At 41.1% G+C, this 24495-nt stretch overlaps 2 protein-coding genes across 3 annotated transcripts in view; one reads left to right on the top strand and one right to left on the bottom strand.

The window, feature by feature from the left end:
- Nucleotides 1-24495, bottom strand: part of RTKN2 (rhotekin 2) — a 484906-nt gene that overhangs the window by 137100 nt on the left and 323311 nt on the right. The window lies entirely within an intron of this gene.
- The window catches only part of ZNF365 (zinc finger protein 365), a 73010-nt gene that overhangs the window by 13180 nt on the left and 35335 nt on the right, over nt 1-24495 (top strand). Inside the window, exons 3-6 of one of the 2 annotated variants that reach the window (XM_081104883.1) lie at nt 2549-2729; nt 7748-7785; nt 9012-9277; nt 10064-11879. In XM_081104883.1, coding sequence (XP_080961009.1) covers nt 2549-2729; nt 7748-7785; nt 9012-9273 — 481 coding nt within the window. In that variant the 3' untranslated portion in view covers nt 9274-9277; nt 10064-11879. Of the gene's footprint in view, nt 1-2548; nt 2730-7747; nt 7786-9011; nt 9278-10063; nt 11880-20845; nt 20873-24495 lie in introns of those variants that run through there. The other variant, XM_081104884.1, reaches the window with a different exon arrangement.

Raw genomic sequence — 24495 nt, 5'->3', positions numbered from 1 at the left:
TGGAGCCACGAAAGCCGAATGTAGCACTCAGACGGACCCTCCACTCTTTGCTGCTAGTTAAGGTTCATGGCTCACCTAGGAGGCAGATCAAAGCTGAATGACAGTGGAGCTTGAAAACTGGCTCATGTCCATGGCCTGAGCAGCTTGGAAAGCCCACATCTTCTATTCAGGGCTCTTACGGAAACATCTGGAAATAAACTTGAAACTTGATGATGAAAGAAAACTCTTTTCCAAAAGGACTCTTATTTCTCATGTGTGACTATTTCTTGACTACTAAAAGATAATGGAATTATTACGGGACTCGGGTTTATGTTTGATCCCTGGTAGGAAAATAGAAAAAATGGTGGCTGGTATAATGAGCAGTTCTTCCAGTGAATCATTTTTGACAACCAGTCTCTTTTCTATTTTTATAAATATATAATTCCCAAGGTTTTGCAGAGACATTTGACTTTATAGGAAGTCTCAGTATGGCCAAGTGTGACATAATATATTTGTGAGCGAAAAATCATGACTAATTACAAAAGCAGCTCAGACAGAAAAGAGCTGGAAGCCGCGGCCAGCTCCCTGCAAAGACTTTCTGTGAAACTGGGACTCCTGAGCTGGCCTTCCCTGAAGTTTCTACTCGTAAGAAATTATGGAGCTCAGTGGAACATAAAGATCAAGTGAAGGTTGAAAAGATGCAGAGTAGGCAATGAATTTAATGGATTCTCTAGAACAGGGGTGGGGGATGTCTGCCCCATGGGCCATTATAAGGCCCTCAAAATCATTTGGTCCGGCCCTGCCAAGGCATTGTGGTGAGTTAATTGAACGTTTAATCAAATATAACATTCTAATTTTTAAATTGGTAATTTCGTATGGCCCACACATTATGTTGTAAACATCCAAATGGCCCTCAGCAGGAAAAAAAGGTTCCCCACCCCTGCTCTAGAACAACTGCATGCGGTTAGATTTTTAACAATAGGATTCATTTATCTACAGTGAAAGAGGCTGGAGGGGGAGTGGTTAGTGTTTAAAATCTTGCTGCTGTATAAGCTGAGTATGGCCAGAAAAATGAGGGGTCACTCCTCGAAGGCTGAGAGAGATATTGAAGTCACAAAAGAAAATACAATATCCAACAGCTATTAACATTATAGAATTAATTATTTCCAGTGGAAGTGGCAGAACATACAGAGGAGATGGCTGAAAGGATCTTCATGATTTCTTACTGAGAGAGGCAAATCGGCTGAGGAGAACTGTGATACTGCACACCGGTTGGTAGTGTTGATTACCTGGAACATGACCTGAGAAACAGGCTAAGCACCAAGAGACAGCGTGTGTGTGTGTGTGTGTTTGTGTGTATACATGTGCTTATGCATACACACATGCATAGAGGTGCTCCAGAGATGGCTACCAAAATGTTACTTTCATACTCGCATTAGCAATAAAAATAAAATATAAAATAGCAATAAAATAATTTTTTCTTCTGGATTTGTGAATCCACAAGGAATTATGCAGATAAAAGAGCATTGTTTGAGGTATTTTGCGCAACTTTTTCGGGAAGGGGCAACATGCACAATTCTTCTTCTACATCAAGTAGAATAGCTTTCCCAGTGGACTGTGGATTGACTTCAAGATAGCATTTCTTGGGCTGTTTCATTCTTAGCTCAAACATCAACGGTTGGACAAGATGACTCATTTTATACACTTGCATTCAGCACAGCCTCTTGCTTTTATACCTTCCCTCCCTGTAGTATTTTCTCCCCTTTTAAAATATAAGTCAGAACTTTTCTCAAAAGTGTCCAGTGGTTTCCCATCTCATTTGTAATAAAATTGGGAATCATCTCAGTGACCTGTGAGGCCCTTCCTGGCTGTCTGCTCCCACAGACCTCTCCTTGCCCCACTTTGCTCCCACCACCAAGGCCTCTTTGCTGTATCATAGACCCATCTGCACACCTCCCTCAACTCCTCCCAGGTGTCTGCTCAAATGTTATCCCGTCCAAAAGGTTATCCCTGACTTTGCTTTCTAAATATCACTCACCCCTCCCCTCCTTCTATCTCTCTCTACCTTCTTGCATCCAGTTTCAGCTTTCTCCTTAGCACTTATCACCACCTGACATATTTTTTTTGGTATATATTTTTGTAAATATATTTTATTGATTTTTTACAGAGAGGAAGGGAGAGGGATAGAGAGTTAGAAACATCGATGAGAGAGAAGCATCCATCAGCTGCCTCCTGCACACCCCTCACTGGGGATGTGCCTGCAACCCAGGTACATGCCCTTGACTGGAATCAAACCTGGGACCCTTCAGTCCGCAGGCCGACGCTCCATTCAGCGAGCCAAAACAGTTAGGGCTTTTGGTATGCTTTATAATGACTCTCTGCTACTAAAATTGTAATCTCTAAATGTAAATACTAAAATGGAACCTTAGCTCTTTTGTCATTGCTCTGACCACACAGCCTAGGGCAGTCCCTGACAGTGTAGACACTCGATAAAATGTGTTGAAGGAATGAATTCCTGTCTCGTTTCTCCATTTTGTGTGTGTTTTTTTTTCTTCATTTTTCCTTGCAGAGAAGTTGTTACATTCAACCATTTCCTCGAAACAGCAGCTGAGAAGGAGGTTCAAGGGAAAGCTCGGCTCCAGGACTTTATTGAGAACCTGTTGCAGCGGGTGGAACTGGCGGAGAAGCAGTTGGAGTACTACCAGAGCCAGCAGGCCTCAGGCTTCTGCCGGGACGTCAGCGAGCATGTGGTAGGTGTGGAAAGTCGCGCAGGTCCAGCCAGAGGGTGAGGTCCTAGGTTTGGTGAGATCCGGTTAAGGGCAGAGGAAAAGGGAGCTGGGGAGTGACTTCTAGGGATTCTCTAGACATCATTTGAGAGTATTGCCCGGCCATGCGTGTGTTATGGAAGTGAGACAGGTGAACCCCAGGCACCCGGAAGTAAGCTGAATTCTTGTGCACAGTCTCCAGTTCTTCACCCTCCAACTCCATGCCAAACTGAGTTGGTAGAAGTGTTTTTTGTTTTTTTTTTTGTTTTGTTTTTTAAATATATTTTATTGATTTTTTTACAGAGAGGAAGGGAGAGGGATAGAAAGTTAGAAACATCGATGAGAGGGAAACATGGATCAGCTGCCTCCTGCACACCCCCTAGGGGATGTGCCCACCACCAAGATACATGCCCTTGACCAGAATCGAACCTGGGACCTTGCAGTCCGCAGGCCGATGCGCTATCCACTGAGCCAAACCAGTCAGGGCAGTAGAAGTGTTTTTATGCTTGTAGAATAAGAGACCCTCCAAAGAGACAGTTTGTCTTCCTGGGCTTTTAAATCTGTAAAAATGAAGTAGTTAGACTAGATGCTCTATAGGATCTTTTGGCCTCTTAAATTCTCTGCTCATCACCTGACTTTGGTGGTTAGGATTCTAAAATTGAAGTGTTGCATGAATATTTTCAGTCTGCAGGCTTTTAAGTAACCCAGGGCTAAGAAATGTTAAAATTCTACTATGCAAAGCCAGGAGGATATTAGAAAGAAAACAGTGGAAGGCCAGGAAGAAGCAAGGAAGCCCATTAGTTCTCCCTGTTATTTATATTTCTGCGCCTACTTCCTCTGCTCAGTTTATTTTCCCAGCTTGAAAACTGAACACCTTTTATAGGAAGTAGCCAGTCATTATTTCTTGTCATGCTATACCATGTGACCCATAGTTGAACAGCATCTCTGCTCTGTAGTCAGATGTGTATATATAAAATTACATGTATATGTGCATGCACACACAACATATATACATATACACACATATAAACATATGCACATATATACACATGCATACATACCTATAAAGAAACATGACAGGAAATTAATGAATATTTATGTCCATGCCCTCTGTGTCCCAAATATGAGTGACATCATCTGCCTTCATCAGGCTTGATTTACCAAGGGAAGACTTGATTAATTCAAATGAAGTGCAGCGCAGAGTGTAACAGGGAATTTGGATGTGGGAGCTGCTTGTGAGTAGAGCATGATCAGGCTGTTGGGAGGTGAACTCTCACTAGTGGAGGGAGTGTATTATCTCTCTGAGAAGACCAAGAGTGAGGTGTTTGATTTATGAAAGGATTTAGCAGATGTAGGCTCCCCTGTGCTCATGTGTAATCCTCTAACTCTGCTTTGAACCATAATGTACCACATTATGAGACAGTCTGCAGACCCTGAGACATGTCTCCTTTCTATTTAGTCTACTTCATGATCATCATAGACACTCACCTATAAAATTAGGATCCTTGTCTTTGATATAATGAAAGGGCTGGTTGCGGCCTCCCAGGGTATCTGTGGCTCTAGAGACACAGAGGAACTTGGGTGCTTTTAGCAGGAGAAGCTTTAGATCGTGTCTTTATTATCCTCTGGCCCAGCTTAGTGAAGGTCCAGAGCATTGAGAGGCCAGGCTTCTGGAGCCTCAGGCCCACCCACCAAGGAGAGCTCCTAGCCCCAGAGTACCCCAGGATCAGCAGAACATTCTGACCTTCTCCCCCCACACATCAGCCACTTCTTTCAGAACAGCTGGGAATACCATGCCCAGCCTGGCCTGGCTCCCACCATCTCAGCTAAGGCTACACATAAAAAACAGTGTCGATCTTCTTGATCTCCTCTTCCATCTGCCCCAGTTCTCTTCCTCCACTCTTCCCTCTGTTTCTCATCACCACCTCCAGGTAGCAGTGACATTTCTAAGTTGGTGTATAAATTAATTCTTTCTAAGGTGTCTTCTAGCTCTAAGATTCTTTTGTGCTCTAGAAAAATCTCCTCCCGCTCCCCCCTCGCTTTTAGTGCCTTTTCTAAAATAATGTTTCGGCATCTGTTTCTTTCCCTTAATCCCCTTGAGCATTTTTGTTCTTTTTCACCTGGCTGGTTTCTAAAAGTGTACTATGCTTACTCAGATATTTTGTCTTCATGCTCTGAAAAATGCTGTCGAATTAGACACAAAGTGACCCAGTATCCCATCTGCCAAAATCACGGACAGAACTGCTCACACAGAAGGTCATGAAACAGCTTGGATAATCTTATTTTAAGTGTTGCATTTATTTCCTGCAGGCTGCTAAGTTAGGACTTGCAGTAATTCATCTAACACTTGTTTATTGGGGCTGCCGCAGCGCTTACTGAGTGCTGAGGAAACTGCTGTGAATGAGATGGGAGAGGTCCCTGCTCTCAGTGAGGAGGGGCTCACAATGAGCAAGTGAGCAAATAACGAAGATCATTTTGAAAGCGATAACCACTAATCAAGAAAAAAAGTGAGATGATACGTTTAAGATGTCTACTTCAGTGAAACCCTTTCAGGAAAAGCCTTGCTGAGGAGGCAGTTTTGCACTGTGGCCTGAATAACGAGGAGCCAGCCCTGAAAATACTCAAGTGGAATGTTCTAGGCAAGGGAATAGGAATTGCCTTAGGAGGGAACAAGCTTGGTACCTTTGAGTGGTAGGAGATGAAGTCAGAGAGTTGGGAAGGATCCAGGTCATGCTGGGCCTAGTAGGTCACGCAAGGAGTTTGGGTCTATTCCAGAGCACAGAGGGAAGCCGTTGAAAGGTTTAAAGTTGGAGGTAACCTGGGTTTTAGGAGAAAGTCTGGTGCTCTCTGGAGAATTGAACGGAGGAGCGCAGGAAGGAGAGATGTGCTGGAAGGCTGTTTTTGTGTGGCAGGGGAGAGGAGGTGGCAGTGTGGGTAGGGTGGAGGTAAAGAGAAGGGATGGGTATATAGAATGTGTTCTGGGAGTAGAGTGGATAAGACCACTTGGCCTTGCTGAAGGATTGGATTTATCGGGTGAGGAAAAGAGGAATCAAGAATGAATCTGAGGTTTTGGTCCGAGCAATTGAGTGTGCAGGACTGCCTGAGGCTCTAGGGGCCCGAAGGGACAGCGGCCTCTTGTGTTCACGGGGAGGAGAGCATGTGAGAGTCCACAGTGTGTGGTAACCGGTCCCACCTTCACCCCAAACCTCATAATCTGTAGGATCACAGGAGGAATTCTGATCCAGCCATGGGTTCCACTTAACTTTTTGTGTCTACATGTCCTTGCTTGTATACTTATGTATGCAAACACACACTTTTTAGGGAGGCCGTGCAGAGAGAAGACTTGCGTTTGAAGTTCAGTCCTAACACTGGTAAAACATTGAGGCTTTAACCAACTAGTTAACTTTTCTGCCTTAGTTTCCATATCTGAAAAATGGGAATTATGAGGCTTACCTCTTAGGGTTGTTTTGAGGGTTAATTGTGTTTGTTGCGTGGTGAGTATTTTACCCAGTGTGTGATGTATAGACATGCACAATTTATGATACCATATGGAGGCTCATCTTTACCTATCTTTATTTATGCATTTCCTTTCTGTAATGCACAGTAAGTTATTCCTATTTCCTGAGGTCCCAGCAGGGTCCATTAGTTACATCCATAAATGCTGAGGTTGTGGTTCTTAAAATGTTTTGGAAGTCAGGGACTCCTTTGAACATTTGAAAACACTGTTGATCTTTTCCCCAGAAAGGGAAGCAGGGAAGCATATACATACATATTCTTTCTTTCTCTCTCTCCTGTTTCGTTCTCTCTCTCTCTCTCTCTCTCTCTCTCTCTCTCTCTCTCTCTCCCCCCCCCGAAATCCCAAAGGGTCTTGTGTATACATATAAGCAATACACATACAAACTATATGTATACATCCATACAGTAAAGTAAAAAAAATATTTTTTGTTATATTTTGGAGCCATCTGGCCCACCTTCTTTGTATGTTGCATAATCTCACAACTCTCTTGCAAGGAAGGTGCCTTTTTCTGTTCATATTTACTAACCTCATGCCAAAGCCAGCCAGTGTGAACAGGGTCAACAATAAGACTGACTTTTGATTGTCAAAGGGCAGAAGGCAAACCTTCTTGGGGACATGACCCTCAGAAGTTAAGAAAACTTCTTTCTGATTTGCTCCTGACTACAGCTCAAGCTGCAGACAGAAGAATCTTACGCTGAGTCTCGCTTCTCAGGTTTAGTCTAGCAGGGGGCGCGTGTCTTGGCCACATGGGGCCCTACATTTTCTTTGCCATTCTCATCTTCTGCTTGTCTTCCTACCACTTCTTTAGTGACAAAGATCAGCAACAGAAGGTTTGGAATACACTGGGTTGGCCTGTAAAATGCATGGTGACATCTGGATCACAAAATGATAATTATCAATTTATTCTGAAAATGATATTCCTAGCGTGGCCACAAACGCGCATGAAGATATTTTAATGGGAATGGGAACTAATTTCAAGGATAGGTGGCCTCAGGGACAATCGTGGAGTTGTTGGTCTTCATATGCTCTCATTTTAGAAATTACGTATTTTAGGCAATAAACATTTTATGCCAATTTTCCCCTCAGTTGAGACACTGTGACCCAACCACAGCTGTAGTAAATTAGCTGCAAATGCAGTCTGAATCAATCAAGAAATAATGGTACATCATTCCAATTTTTAAAAACATGTTTCTTCAAATGTTGCTCTGTTGGGGGACTCTTTGGCTTGTTGAAGTTTTTTAGTTCTGCTGATATTGGCTTCTTGGAAATCTCATAACAGGGAGCCAGAGAGGATCCCTGAGTGAGCGGAGGCTGAGCATGAGAGGTACCGGCTCACCGCTGTGGCGGATGGCATCGTGGGCAGTGCTGCCCATAGTTCCTGGTTCCTTAGTGGGGATACCATTTCTTTAAAATCTAAGCAAGATTTTATAAATCAAATTCAGTCTTCAAGTTAAGTAATGTTTTTTTCTTATTTGTTTTCCTTTAGCTTACAGATAGCTCTTCAAATAGGAAGCCCAAATGCCTGTATGTATATCTTTTTATACTTTGGCCATATGATAATGTTTGCATGTTTTCCTGTTGCATTTTTTAAAAAAAATATATTTTATTGATTTTTTTACAGAGAGTAAGGGAGAGAGAGAATTAGAAACATTGATGAGAGAGAAACATCGATCAGCTGCCTCCTGCACATCTCCTACTGGGGATGTGCCCACAACCAAGGTACATGCCCTTGACCGGAATCGAACCTGGGACCTTTCAGTCCGCAGGCCAATGCTCTATCCACTGAGCAAAACTGGTTTCGGCTCCTGTTGCATTTTATGTGGCATCTATAATATAAATGGATTTGAGGGTCTCAGGTAAAAATTAACCAGCTTATGTACTTAACTTTCTAAAATGTGAGTGTGACTTTTATTTTTTATTTACTTTTTTATTTTTTTGTTAATCCTCACCCCAAAATATTTTTTCCATTGATTTTTAGAGAGAGTGGGTGGAGGGGTGGAGAGAAACATCAATGTGAGAGAGACACATTAATTGGTTGCCTCCCGCACATGCCCTGACCATGGCCAGGAAGTGAACCTGCAACCCAGGCACATGCCCTTGCCCAGGAATCAAATCCAAGGCTTTTGGTGACATCCAGATGTGACATTCTAACCACTGAGCACACCAGCCAGGGCTTATGTGACTTTTAGCTATGCTAGTTGTAGTAGTCTATGGCAGTACGATAGTACTATAGGAGTATTTATATGGTGTTATATAGTATAATTTTCTCTTATTATGCTATAGTATAGTCATAATAGCTCTACAGTACTACTAATGAAGTATGTGTACTGTATTATATATATGCCCTTATACCATGAATCACATACTTTATAATAACTGTACTACAGATTTGTCTGAGTCCCCTAGTAGTTACTTAAAGATTCATGAGATATGGATTCTGCTCCCACCTTCTCTGTAGACCAACTGTATACATTATCCTGAGTAGTCATTTAAATTTCTGTTCCTCAGTGTTTGTCACTGATAAATAGGACTAGCAATATGTCGCTGAGAATGCAGATTCACGAGTTCCCTTCATGAAAGTCACCAGAATTGTTGGAAAGAAAAAAACCAATATATGTCATTTGTTTTACTGGCAGCATTATCACTGCTCTAGCATGCAGGAGTGATTGTGCTGTAGGTAGCTTTCATTCTTTTAAGGTTTTAAAGAAATCTTTCTGCTCATCTCCCTCCTCCCACCCGACCATCTGTAGAAGCCGAGGACACCCACATGCAACATGTAACCACCCCGATCTCAAGACTCATTTTCATCCAAAAGGAAGGAGCTACCTGAGAAAAGCCAAGGATGAGAGGGCCAGCATGCAGCCTGCTAAGTCCATTCACGACCAGGCCGAAACCCCCAGAGAACTCTGCAGACCGCTGAAGAAAGGGGAACCTCTGGGATTAAGTCGGAAAGGCAACATCAGGCCCAAAATGGCCAAGAAAAAGCCAACAGCGCTCGTGAACATCATCTAAAAGGGTGGGTGGCCTGGACCGTCCTCCTGGGCTTTGGGGAATATTGTTCTAGGGGCCAACAATAATGTCCTCGCATCCCATAGGAAGACACAATAGGAAAGCAAAGGGCTAACTCCTTTACTTCCTGTCCGTGCAAGCACGTGGATTAACCAGAATTTAACAAACGGGCATCTTGGGGAACCAGAATTTTATTACAGGCTCCTTGTAGAAGCAAGAGGCAAATTGCAGAAATAATTTTTAAAAAGGAAGCAGTCTTTCTCAAAAGTTTAGTAAAACGAAGCTCCATCTTCTAAAATAGTTAGCCCAGTCTTCAGTACTTTCTGCATCTGCCGTTCTATGCAGTGCTGATTGGCTCAGACCCAAGGCCACACAAGATGTCAGGTGCTGAAAAAGATTCATCTATACCCCCTGCTCAAAATTGTGAGATGAGGAATGGGAATATAAATTCTCTTAATAGCAGTGAAAAACAAAACTATTTTTGTTTGTTTTTAACCTTCCACTCAATTAGTGTGAAAGCCTCCAAAATACGAATCCCTGTTTCCCAGTGTATTCTGGTCAATCAGGACATTGGCGTTTGGGTTGCTACTGGGACTCCTCTATCCAACTTCAGCACTCATTTGGATGGACTGTTTCCCAGCTCGTTTATTTGATTCAGGTTTTTTGTTTCCCCGGATGCATGTTTGTTGAGACTTTGGTGCAGCTCTGCTGTCTTCTTTGGCTGGGTGTTCTGCACCCTAACACCATGCTCCAGCCTCTATCTTAACAGCTGTCTCTATTGCTGTGGTTGCAGGAGGACATAAAACACATCACGGGCTCAGGGTCTGAATGGTTGGACGTCAACGAATTGCACGTGCAGTGCATTGTGAACCATCCTGGAGACACGCAGCCCTTTCCCAAGACCTTCCCCTGGCAATGTCCACGGCCTCTCTGTGAGCTGCAGGCATGGCTTTCTCCTTGCTGGCCTACCTTGTCCACCTCCTGCTGCTTCTGTGCCCTTTCAGGATTAAAATATATGCTGTTACCTTTCAGCCAGCTGTCTGAGGTGTCATTGTGCACTGCTTTCTAAAGTAGCTTCTGAAATAAACAGTACCTGTGGGATCTGGAATCTGAGACTGTCCTCCTCTCCTGCCCTAAAATGGCCTTTATTTCCAAAAGACCCATCTGTTAAGAACCTCCTGCTTTACGATTTTCTTCAAGAATGAATTTTCATGTTTTTTAAACTTAGTGTTATCATCAGATCTCCTGCAGAGTTTCCAAGTGCTGACATCCTTCCAGAAGTAAGAATAATTATGTCCACAAATAGATACATATATATAACATATAAAATATATACGTCAAGTATATTAATTTATTTTTAAATACTCATGGAAAAGGTGTGTGTTTGTGATGGGTGGTTTTTAAACAATGTATGCTTATGTAAATTGAATTCTCTCATTTTAAAAATTAAAACTGTAACCTAATTAACATTAGTAGAATTATGGTTGTTATTACAATAAGCATCAGATTAGCAGTGCATTAAAAATAGGTAATTAAGCAATTACTTAAAATGACAGTAAGTTGAAAAGTGTAACTTATCATTATATAAACATTTTTAACCTGTTACAGTGAAAATGTTGATTTTTGAATCTTGGCTTTGACTTTTGACTCATGGGTGTGGGCAATTCATGTGGTGTATAGGCACTTATCAAGTGGAAGAAAACATTGCTGTGAATATCACTGTTCTGGCTAACATTGTAAAAATTGTAATATTATATGATTAATTTAGAGAATTAATCTTCCCCAAGATTACTTATTATTGGTATTTATACCATGATTTCACTTTAGCCTTTTACATACTAAAAAATTGACTTGTTGATTGTATTGCATGCTAATTGTCCCCGTAACATGTGTGCAATCACAGCTTGTTTTTAAAGGTGGTATAACCAGACTTGTTTTTCTAATTTTATTTAGTGAAAACACATTTTCAAAGTCCATTTAACATGCTAGAGGGCAGACAGCTCTCTTTGACTGTAGTACCCAGTGATCTCCAGAAAGCACCATAATGGCATATCTACTCTATGTACATTACACAAGACAAATGATTTTAAGATTTATTATATTACAAACCAATTGTTTAAAATTTCAACTAAAGTCTGACCTTCACACAAGAAATGCATTAGACACATAACTTTGCTATGGAACGTGGAAGCTGGCTCACTCCGAAGGATATCCCACTTACATGCCATGGCCTGAGCCATGTGCCATGTCTCACTTGGGTCTTATTTTAAAAAAATTTTTTGTCCACATGGGAAGCCAACCTTAGAGTTTCTCTTTGGAAGAAAAACCAAAGTTTCTGGGAAAACATGTTCAAGGTTAAACTGAAAAATGGATCTAATTTGTTTTGTACCGAAACAAAATCTGTATTTGAACCGTTCTTTCATTCTTCCCCACCACTCCCCCCAAACTAGGTTACAGATTCTTAACTACAAAATTCAGATTTCTTAGACACCATTTTCCAGTATTTTACAGGGTCGGTCAGTTGTCTGGAAGCTGGAATATTCTCTTCCAAGAATTAAAAAGGAAGTTTTTAGATTATGAAATATTATAATAAAAAGCTATATTTCTGACTAATGTGTTACTGTGTTTTGTCTGAAATGTTTCCGGGGAGCCAAGTATGCTGATCCATTAACAGGGAACAAAGAGAATAAGCTGTTTATTGTACATATAATCAGCAGGATCTTGTATCTTTAAGCTTCTTAAGAACTTAGCTTGATCGTTTTTGTTTATCATAATGTCTATAGCTCAAAGTTCTTTTTACATATGTTCACACTGAGAAATCCTCATTACAAGCTCATTTGGCACTTTTCTCCCATCTTTCTTCATAACTACAAGTAATTTTCCTACACTGTATTTTTAAACTTGTCAACTCTTAGCAAAAAAGCACAAACAGATTTCACAGTATACATCCCGACCTATATATGTTATACATCCTAGTCATTGCAAGGCCCAGAAAGTAACTAGGGCAGATAACAGAAAGAAGTACGTCACTGGTAGAATTACTCAACCATTGGTCTTTTAAGAACCATGGAACTGGGGAAATTTAGGAGACTCCATTTGTTCAGGAGCCATTAGAACTATTAGGGAGATGGCCTCAGTCCGTCCTCATATGTACTTACTTATAGTAAAGTTAATGGCTTCACCAGGTCATAATATTCTTGAGAAATAACTGTGACATTCTTGATTATCTCTGAACATTAGAAAACATAAAACATCTCAGTATCTTGATTCTGCTTAGTTGGGATCCTTGGAAAATAAACTCCAGCCCTAACCGGTTTGGCTCAGTGGATAGAGTGTCGGCCTGCGGACTGAAGGGTCCCAGGTTCGATTCTGGCCAAGGGCACATGCCTGGGTTGCGGGCTCGATCCCCAGTAGGGGGCGTGCAGGAGGCAGCCTATCAATGATTCTCATTATTGATGTTTCTATCTCTCTATCCCTCTCCCTTCCTCTCTAAAATCAATAAAAATGTATTAAAAGGAATCAGTGAGTGGAAGTTCTAAAGAAGCCGAAATCAAGGCATTGAACAAAAAATGTCTCAAGTTTAACAAGGAATCAGTCACCTTTTTGAAAAGCACACCTATGTCCCCACTGCTCTTTTCTTTGTGGTAGATGGGACCCTTATTTGGGTGGGGAATTGGACTGGATTCTTCGAAGTACACAGAACTCTGAGATTCTGTCATTGGTACTGATGCTACTTTATTGTAAATATTGGCTGCATAAAACTTAGTGTCAACGTGACAAATTGATTTAGGAGATTTTATTTCACCAACTTGAGCTATCTGGAGTGTTCTAACCAGGCACCCACAGTTCTCCTCAGAGATGCTTCTGAGGTAGGCAGGGGCGAGGAGGTAACATTTCCTTCTAGCAGGTACAGAAACAGCAGTTGGGAAAATGGGTGATGTGTATCTGACTGTTACCTCGGTCAGGACCATGCGCTTCTCAGCAAGCATCTCACCTCACTGAATGTGGTTCCAGTGTTTAAAGAGAAATTGCCTTTTTTTTTTTTTTTTTTGTTTTTACAACATAGCTCCTGAGTGCAAGCCAACCATTTCATCTGGTGTTCAGTTGAGTCACCAGCAATTCTGTCCAACAATGGGGGAGAACTTGGCAACGCTGGGCTTAATAAGAGATGGTGTGCGGTGTGTGAGGCTCCAAAAGCATGCCTTCCTCAAGCATTTTTTTCAGGTAGATCTAATTCTGCTAAACTTCTGCCTTCCTTCCAATAATATGTGACTTCCCCATACTTTATAATGAAGGTGGGGCTTATAGTGGTGTGAAGAGTTGCCCAGGGCCCAGGAGGTTCTTCATGACAGGCGGGCCAAGGATATTGTCTTCCTGCATCTCAGCCAGTGCTTTTTTAAAAAATATATATTTTATTAATTTTTTACAGAGAGGAAGGGAGAGGGATAGAGAGTTAGAAACATGGATGAGAGAGAAACATTGATCAGCTGCCTCCTGCACACCCCCTACTGGGGGTGTACCCGCAACCAAGGCACATGCCCTTGACCGGAATCGAACCTGGGACCCTTCAGTCCGCAGGCTGACACTCTATCCACTGAGCCAAACCGGTTAGGGCCAGCCAGTGCTTTTTGCACAACATTGAGCCACTTTCTTGACAAGATTCCCAGAAAATGGTCCTAAATGTATGCGTCTGTTGATGATACAATGGCTCTCATTGTCTTAAAATTCAGTTTAATATTTATTATCAATTATTGTACCTATTTAATGCAAGCCACTATGGGGACTACAAATGTCACCAGTCTGTCATCTCCAGACACCCCTGCCCCCAGCTTATAGTGGTGCCACCCCAGTTTGCCAAGGAATTCCAAAATTTCAGATCTAAGTGTGTTAGAGTTTAATGCACACATTTTTGGACACTTCAGATTGGTAGAGAGGCACTGCATTCACCTTGGTCAGATCTATCATAGAGGAACAGAAAGCTGATTATATGTCTCAGCTCCTTTTTGTTCAAGACAGAGTGGCCATTCCCCGCATTCTCAGGAGTGCACCACTTTTGTTATTGATCCCTATTCAAATCAGTCTGTAACTTGACATCATAGCCAAAATTTCTTATATAATCCTAACCACAAAGGGCTGGTGGAGGAAACTGGGAGGCTTATAATGTGAGGGGCACCCTAGCCTAAATGAAGGCACTTACAGCGGGGTAAGGGCAAAGTGTGGGCACACAGTTAGTTACTGGGAGGCAGAACAGAGCCCAGAGCTTGCCGGCGGGCTCCGGCTCTGGCCTGCCTCGCCCACCTCCTCCAGCTCCACACCTCTGACTCCCTCCTCTCCAGCCACTGGCTTCCTTTCTGAGCATCACTAAGAGCCTGTGCTCTCCCCAACACAGCTATTCTGCCTGGAATGCCCTTCCCTTTCTTCCTCACCTGGTTAATTTCTACTCAGCCTTCAAATTTCAGGTCAACTGTCACTTCCCCAAGGCAGCCTCATAACTCTTAGAACAGCATGTACCTTTTCACTGCCACAATGATCGCAGGTGCCCTGTTAGTTCTAACAGTGGTGTGATTCCTTGACTCATATCTGCCTCCCCACTAGCCTGTCGTTTCCATGAAAAGGGGCCATATCTTTATCTTTTAGCCCCAGTATGTCCCCAGTGTCAGGTGCAGTGCTTGCACAGAGTGGGTCTTCGCTTAAGTATTGGTGGAACATGCAAACATCAGTAGCCTCAGGTACATTAAAAAAGGACAGAGCAATGAGAAGTTGATTTTCTTCCAGCTGGGGCAGATCAGTGAGGGAACAGTGTTTGAAGAATGAGTAATACTGAGGGTCACAGAAGAGAGAAGAGCTTTTAGGCGGTCTCAGCGGAGCCGCCGGGTAGAAAGCACAGGACCAGTGATGCCTGGGAAGTGAGAATATTTCACCGTGTGTGGCCATGTGTTTGCATCTGTCTCCCCATCTCGAGGGTGAGCATATCCGCTCTGCACCTAGCCTGTAGTGCTGTGTCCTCTCCTACTTGATGCCCAGCACCTAGCACCTGACCTGTTGCTATCCTGCCACTAGGGACGGATCATGAAGGACGGGTTATCCCTGGAGCCTGGGAGGGGCTCAGCTTGCCAGTAAGGGACAAGGAGCTCCAGCTAATGAAGAGAAGGCAGATCATTGGAGCAAACCCTGTATGGGCCCTTTCAGCTAGTGCTGAAGCACATAGACTGGCAAGTCGCCCCTCTCAGTAGATACTTTGAAATTCTCCTTCTTTTAGCCTGGATCGACAGTAGGATGGAAAATACATGGTACTCCCTTCTTTGAATCCATGGGAAAAATTGCTAATTGGCATGATTCTCTTGCCTGATGAATGTAAACATGGCCTCAGAATTCTTTTCAGCACAGTCATTACCAGTGGTGATAGACAGAATAATATCCCCATTGGAATGTCTTTGTCCTAATTTCCCAAACCTGTGAGTATGTTAGGTTACATGACAAAAGGTAATTAAGGTTCCAGATAGAGTTAAGGTTTCTAATCAGACAATCTAAAAAAAATAAAGTAATTATCCTGGATTTTCTGGGTGGGCCCAGTGTAATAATAAGAGTCCTTAACCAACTTACACCATACACAAAAATAAACTCAAAATGGATAAAGGACTTAAATGTACGACAGGAAACCATAAAAATTCTAGAAGAATCCAAAGGCAACAAAATCTCAGACATATGCCGAAGCAATTTCTTCACTGATACAGCTCCTAGGGCACTTGAAACTAAAGAGAAAATGAACAAATGGGACTACATCAAAAGAAAAAGCTTCTGCACAGCAAAAGAAACCATCAACAAAACGAGAAAACCCACTGTGTGGGAAAATATATTTGCCAATGTCATATCTGATAAGGGCCTAACCTCCAAAATTTATAGGGAACTCATACAACTTAACAAAAGGAAGATAAACAATCCAATCAAAAAATGGGCAAAGGACCTAAATAGATACCTTTCAAAAGAGGACATTCAGAAAGCCAAGAGACATATGAAAACATGCTCAAAGTCACTAATCATCCGAGAGATGCAAATCAAAACAACAATGAGGTACCATCTCACACCTGTCAGACTGGCTATCATCAACAAATCAACAAACAACAAGTGCTGGAGAGGATGTGGAGAAAAAGGAACACTTGTGCACTGCTGGTGGGAATGCAGACTGGTGCAGCCACTATGGAAGACAGTATGGAGTTTCCTTAAAAAACTGAAAATGGAACTCCCATTTGACCCTGTGATCCCACTTCTAGGAATATATCCCAAGAAACCAGAAACACCAATCAGAAAGGATATATGCACCCCTATGTTCATAGCAGCACAATTCACCATAGCTAAGATCTGGAAACAGCCTAAGTGCCCATCAGTAGATGAATGGATTAGAAAACAGTGGTACATCTACACGATGGAATACTATGCTGCTCTAAAAAGGAAGGAACTCTTACCATTTGCAACGTCATGGATGGAACTGGAGAGCATTATGCTAAGTGAAATAAGCCAGTCAATGAAGGAAAAATACCACATGATCTCACTCATTCATGGATAATAGAGACCATTATAAACTTTTGAACAATAATAGATACAGAGGCAGAGCTGCCTCAAACAGATTGTCAAACTGCAGCGGGAAGGCCGGGCAGGGTTGGGGGGCAGGAGGTAGGGGGGAAAGAGATCAACCAAAGGACTTGTATGCATGCATATAAGCATAACCAATGGACATAAGACACTGGGGGATAGGGGAGGCTAGGGGACTGTCTAGGGCGAGGGGGAAAAAATGGACACATATGTAATACCCTTTGTAATACTTTAAGCAATAAAATAAAATTAAAAAAAAAAAGAGTCCTTAAATGTGGAAGAGAGGCAGGGGTGTCCGGGTCAGAGTGACGTGATGTGAGTAAGGCTCGACCTATCAGTGTTGCCTTTGGAGGGGGGAACACAAGGCGAGGGGTATGGGCAGCCTCTAGTACAGTGATGGCGAACCTTTTGAGCTCGGCGTGTTAGCATTTTGAAAAACCCTAACTTAACTCTGGTGCCGTGTCACATATAGAAATTTTTTGATATTTGCAACCATAGTAAAACAAAGACTTATATTTTTGATATTTATTTTATATATTTAAATGCCATTTAACAAAGAAAAATCAACCAAAAAAATGAGTTCATGTGTCACCTCTGACACACATGTCGTAGGTTCGCCATCACTGTTCTAGGAGCTGGAAAAGGCAAGAAAACAATTCTCCCAGAACTTCCAGAAAAAAATGCAGTCCTGCTGACACCTTGATGTTAGCCAGGGAAAACCCACTTTGAATTTTGAAACTATAGAATTTTAAGATAATAAATATGTATTGGGTTATGCCACTACATTTTTGGTTATTTGTCACAACATCCATAGGAGACTAATATACCAGCTCATCATGTTTGGCACACCCAGTGCCATCTACTTGCCACTCCTCAACGATGGTGCAGTGGAAGGAGGACTGGTGTTGGCTGTCTGCTTTACAGTTGATAGCTGCTGTAACTGTGGGTCCAGTTTCCTCAGTGGGAAAATAGACAATAATGTCCTATCTTGGCCATGTAGGCAGTACTTGGGGACAACCATTAAAATCTTCCTTCATCCCTACCAACTCCTTACCTAAGAACTTGAAAACAAAATAACTCTTCTCTGTATATTAAAATAAAAAGCAAATTATAATGAATCAGAGCAGAAAATGAAATGATGAAGTTACATTAAGTAATCCAAATGGCAAAGAACTAACTATAACCTGTTTACGGACATTAACTTCATAAAACAGCTAGAATTCTTTTGGAGAATTTTAGTGAGCTTATTTGAACCAAAACTCATGACAAGTGCTGGGAAGCAAGATCTCAAATGTTCCAGAGAATGACAGGTCTTGCAGTTTTTTGTATGGATATGAAATTAAGGAGGGAAAGAAAGGAAGATTGCATAAAGGTGGGTGAAAACAAGGCAGGGATTGGATTATAGGACAGCTAATACTACATTAAAACAGCTGGATATTAACATACTTGAAGACAGACATGAGCTTTGCCACTTGCTAGTTTTGTTATCTTGGGCAATTTATTTTTTCACTTGGATTCCCATTGTCTCTCTCTGTAATTGGGATTATGAAATAATCTATGTAGTTTTTAGTACAGTGCCTGGTAGAGTCAGTACCTAATAAATTTCTTTACTTAAGAGAGAGTTAGTTTAATATGATAGTTTAGAAAAGGAAATGTCAGAAACAAAAAGCAACAGCATCTGTTGGGGATATGAGGGCCAGTAAATACAATTCCCTTCCCAAGTTTGGAACCAAGCATTAAGTGGCTATTCACTCTGTAGCATAAAGAGGCTTTGTGGATTTTTACTTAGCCTATTTCTTTGGTGCTTCAGGATCGGGTATAGTGTATCTCACCATTTGCCTTATAGTTTAGGAGAGAGATGTTCATCACAGTGAATGCTCCGTCTAGCCCAATAGCTTAGACAAGTTCCGTGTTAAGATCTCACCAAATGGATCTCGTCAAAATCACTAGAATTAACTACACATCCAAACCTCCACCCACCCATCCATCCATCCATCCATCCATCCATCCATCCATCATCCAACACCATTCACCAATATTCACAAGGGCATGTATGAGCAAGTCACTGTAGTAGCCACAAGGGATATTGGTTGCCTCATAACTAGATATATTTGGGGTATCCGGTGAGATTTTCTGAACCATCCAGGCCAATCCCAGTCACTGTTGGCCACTCTGGAATGGTGTCCACACTACCCTGAATGCACAGGGCTTTTGCAGTCTTCCAGGACCAAAGAATCTAAATGGAATCCCTGACTCAGTTATTCTCTTTCCCGTGACACTGTTTATGTTCTTCACAGCATTGGTTACTATCTGAAAGTATCTTATTTATTCATTGACTTGTTTATTGTCTGTCCCCTACCCCTGTCTCACAGGAGTGTCTTGTCCATCTTATTCCCTGAATACTTTCAAAATCCTGATTGATGAAGATTTGTTCAATGAGTCAATGAATCGATTCTAGAAAGAGCAGGGCTAAGGGATAGACACTGTTGACTGGGAAGTTACAGTGAAAAGGCATGGAGGAATCCCTGCAGTATGTAGAATATACAGAGGAATTTTGGGGTGCTTTATTTGGCTTGAATGTTCTCCCTTAAATGAAGGCAGTGAGTAGCTGATGCTGGTCCTCTCAAGGACAACAAAGGTTTCTGCAAGAGGGAAGCTGAGCTGACAGACAACCTTGCCTCCCCAGATGGTTCCAGAAACTCATCTGAGATTACCTAATAGCAGTGATTCTCAAGCGTTGATGGGAATCATAATCACTTGGGAAACGGTGAAAATACAGAGGGCTAGGGCTTATCCTACTTCCACAGGTTCTGTCATCGGTGTTCTCTATTAGCGCTCCCGCTAATTCAATACACACCAAAGTTTGAAAACTACTGCTCTGCGGGGCTGCATTTCCCAAAACTTGCTCCATGGAACACCAGTTCCTCGGAATGTTAATAGTGAAATAAATGAAATACCAGGTTAAACACGTTTCCCTACTGCAGGTGGTTCAGAATCGTTAAAATGCAAATGTGAGCTGTGAATTTCCCAGGGGAGGGGAATGTAAATAAATACTTCTTAAATTTATTTGGCCATGGAACTGTTTCTTTGAGGGAACATTCATTAGCATCTTCTGCAACTACAGTCCTTAGAGCTCAAAATACACTTTGGTAAACATTTCAAAAGTGCTACCACTTGGCACACCTCTCTCTTCTTAGGATAATTTAAGACCCTCTGTTGTAAAGCAGCGCACAGTGAATAGCCAGAGTGGCCAATATTTTAGGTGATTTGGGGTGCGCCTAAACCTTTGCTTCTCAAAAGAATCTGTGGACCAGCAGTTTCCAGCATCACTCAGGAGTTTGTTAGACATGCAGAATACAAGGTCCCACCCCAGAGCTATTGAATTGGAATCTACATTTTACTTGGATTTCTGCATAATTCATTTGCACCAACATAGAGAAGTGATTCTTAATCGGGAGCACAGATATACACGGGAAGTCACTCAAGGTGCAATTATGGGTGCTCTTCTTACCATCCCTTATCTGGATTTCTGATTAACTCTTGTAAAAAGTGAGGATAAAAAGTACCCCTAGGTAATATTGATATACTCTCTGGATCTCCCCTTCTTTAACTCAGTTTTTCCAAGGCTGGGCTCCTGGCTGAGAAAGTCAGGGATAGCAGTCCTTACAGATTCAGGATACCCAGCAACAAGCAAACCCTTCCTGAAACTTACAGTGTTTCTCAAATAACAAATTATATAAATTAATTTATTGGCTATCGTATATAGAGAAAAAGCTGGTTGGGACTAAAATTAATTAGTAAAAAAACCGCTTGGGATTTTATCATTTTTTTAGGCTTCTTAACACAAGTGAACTAAGAATGAAACTCAAGGTTATACTGTTTCTGTATTCCTAAGGGATCTCACCTCCAACTCAGAAATACACTGCCAAGTGTACCACCCAGTGGATCATCCAGGTAATCCATCCTCTTTTTTTTCTATTTACAGAGCCGTTCTCTGGTTTCTGGTCTTTGGGTATGTATCTCGACTCTCTTCCTTGCCTTGCATTTGGCTTTCAGCAGTTTTATCATGATGTGCCTAAGTGTGGTTTCCTTTTTATTTATGTTGCTTGTGGTTATTTCTTTGTGGCAGAGTTTCATGAATTTGTGTGTTGATACCATTCTTCAAATTTGTAAAACCCATGGCCATTATATCTTCAAATATTACTTCTGTCTCATTCTCCTTGTCCTTCTGGGGTTCATATTATATGTGTTCTACCTTTCACTATGTCCCATATCTCTCTTGCACTTTTATCTATGTTTTCCATTACTATTTACTCTGGGCTTCAGTTTGGATATTTTCTATTAACAATTCTTCCAGTCCATTAATCCTGTCTTCTGTGTCTCATCTCTATTAAACCCAAACTAGAAGATAGTATATTTTTAAATTCTAAAATGTCCATTTGATTCCTTCCTACTGATCATACTTCTCTAAAAATTTCTCCATTTAAAAGTTTATTTTATCTGCTCTTAAATGTACTTATCAGTTACTTTAAAGTCCTTATCTGCTAACTCCAATATCCCTGTCACCTGTGGTTCTATTTCTATTGAATGTCTTTTTCTTGAGGTTTTCACTGAAGTGACTCACAGCATGTCTATAAATTTTTTATTGAATGCTGGTCAATGTGTACAAAATCATGTAACTCCAAATGACTTTTCCCCCCTTCATAGTGGGTTTATCGTTTCCTTTACTAGGCAGATGAAATTGGGACTGACCATCTTAAACCAATCAGAGTGACCTGAGTTGAGGCTGACTTTTACTTCGGGTAAGGTTAAGGCTACCTCTGATTCCTTTCTGTGACTACAGTTTTGTCCTTCAGGGTTTTCAACTAAATGCCTGGTATGTTCGTTGGTCTCCCCCTCACTGGCAGGATCTAATCTTTGTCTCTTCAGCATTATAAAACAAGGGAAAACTTCTCTCTATTTTTCAGAGGTTTTTGACATAGCTTGCAAGTCCTAAAGTCTACTCTTTGTTTCCCTAGTAACATTTGTCTATGAAAAAAATGAGACTTTGTGTTTCAGAGGTTTTCTGCTTACCTGCCCTCACAGCTTCAGGAAATTGGCACATACATTAAGAGGTTGTGTAGCTGAGGTCTCTCAAGCCTTTAATTACATCTCTAAAGCCCCACCAGACCATTACAATCCCTGCTGGTTTTTCTTTCCCACAGCAGTCTGAGAAAATATCAGATTTCCAATCTTTTAAAATCTGCATATGCCCCAAGGGAAAAAGTGATGTGATTGCCTGAGAGCTGAGTTCTCTCCTCTTGAAAAATTTAGCATTCTAGTCCTCTTTGACTTAACAGCTGTCTGATGTCTTTAGACAGGTGATTCTATATCATAGCCAGTGTTTGTAGTTATTGAAGGAATCATTGGTCAGCCTCAAATTACTCCATTCTACTCCAAATTGGATTCTCTTATCGTGCCTTTTGGACTACTACTTTGATTACCCAATTTCTCATTTTGGTTTCACTCTGGGTGCTATTTCTTGGCTCACCTTCAGCTCTGAGTCATGTAAATCTCGCAATCCCTCCCCCAGGACAGGTCCCCAACACAGGTCAAGTGTCTTAGGCTCCCCCTGATCAGATGAAAGACTACCAGGAAAAAAAACACACATCTGACTATGAAACTAAAATAGTGTAAGCTCAACATAGAGCAAGCTAAATGTAAGAAATTACTTTTGGTGGAATAATGATTATTTTCTACTCAAATAATGTTTTTCTAATAAGAGAAAGGGAAGAATTTTCTCTAAAGAATTAATTCTCTAAAGGATTCTTTCATATGAAATATTTCCATATTTTTCTAATACTGAACCTAAAACAAAACAAGTCTGGTATCTTGATGAGCAAGACTATTATTACCAATCTCTTGATTACAGAAAATAGATTAAAGATTAAAGATTTTTGAGAGGTAGTAAATCCTGAAACATTAGGTGGCAACTTGCAGCTCAAAAAAAACTTTTTCTATTCACACTGAAATATTGAGAGAGAGAGAGAGAGAGAGAGAGAGAGAGAGAGAGAGAGAGAGGAAGAGAGAGAGAGAGAGAGAGAGAGAGAGAGAGAGAGAGAGAGAGAGAGAGAGGAGTCATACAGCATGAGGTAATTACTGTATTTCATGTGCTTCCTGAAATCAATGATAAGAACTCTTGAAGGCGGTGTCCTATAGCTCAGTAACCCAGAGAATTTCAGAAGATTTGAGATTTAATAGACATATTTTTTGAGCAAAAGAATTATTGGAAACAATATTAAAATGTGTATTTTTATTCAAGAGAATCAACCTCAATAAATGTACTTACTTCGTTTACCAAATGGCTACTTATATTATTCCTTAAAATTTTAACATTAGTCATCAACTCCTTGAATCTTACTTTAGGCAAACATACTATTCTTTCCCCTTATTTTGTGTCATTACAATGTTTATTAATACATCAGCCTAATGCTGATTGTTACTGTGCATCCTGTCTGAAGTGCTTGGAGTAGATGATTTTAGTACTTTGTGCCCCAGTCGTCATTTTTAAAAAATGCCAGTAATGATTCCAGTGGTAAAACATTCAATAGCCTTTCACAAATAGAAGCTGCTCTAAACATGAGCAAAAATGTCCATTCTCATTTCTTTGCTAATGCTATGTTTGATTCAGCTGAAGTTTTTTCTTGCAGACTTTACCTCTAAAAGGTTGGCATGGAAAGTGAGGGGAAAAATGCTCATCTTAATAACAACCTTGGGACATTTGCTGATATTTCTCAGACCTATTATAGGGAGGAAAAATAATTTTCCTTCTACCCTTCTTGGCTGAGACTCCTCCCCCTAATAAAAGAGAGGTTAACAAGATTTAAAACAATTTTATTTAGGTATGCAAATGTGTACATATGGAAGCCCGCATAAAGACATGAGACTCAAAGAACTGACCAAAACAGGAAGCTTTACCCCTTTTAGACAGAGAAACAATAGAGTTATGAAGAATTGACAATACAAAGGCATTTGGGTTAGAGTAGTAAAGTGGTAAAGAGGAACAAGGCTTGTTTATACAGCCTTGGTTGTCCTAAATTCCCTTTCTCTGATGATAAAAGATGCCTTCTACCCTCCTGGTACAGGAAGGGTAGCTTTAACATATAAAAATTTAAAAACTTTTCTTCCACCTTTTGGCTATTGTAAATAATGCTGCATGGAACAGAAGTGCATATATCTCTTAAAAGTAATATTTTTATTTCTTTTGATAAATACCCCAAAGTGGGATTGCTGGGTCATATGGTAGTTCTGTTTTTAATTTTTTGAGGCATCTCCATACCATACTTTTATCCACAGTGGCTACACCAGTTTACAGTCCCACCAAGAGTGTATGAGTGTTTCTTTTTCTCCACAACATGGCATAGATTTGCCACCTTCTTTGTTATCTCCATATATGCAAGGACTAAAAGCCTTAAAACTATATTTCTCAGAATCCCCTGCAAATTGAGTCCCCGTTTAGATCTGCCAAAGAGAGGCACTCATGTGATTTGGAAGACAAAGGGAAACAGAGATGTATCTTCTTCTTTTTGCAACATCAGGCAAATACATTAGTTTGGGCTGATGTGGAATTTTGCAGCAACCTTCAGATCCCCTGCA

Source organism: Myotis nattereri, assembly GCF_964212035.1.
Source record: "Myotis nattereri genome assembly, chromosome: 13".
Classification (NCBI taxonomy): Eukaryota; Metazoa; Chordata; class Mammalia; order Chiroptera; family Vespertilionidae; genus Myotis; species Myotis nattereri.
This window is presented reverse-complemented; position numbering and strand designations above follow the sequence as displayed.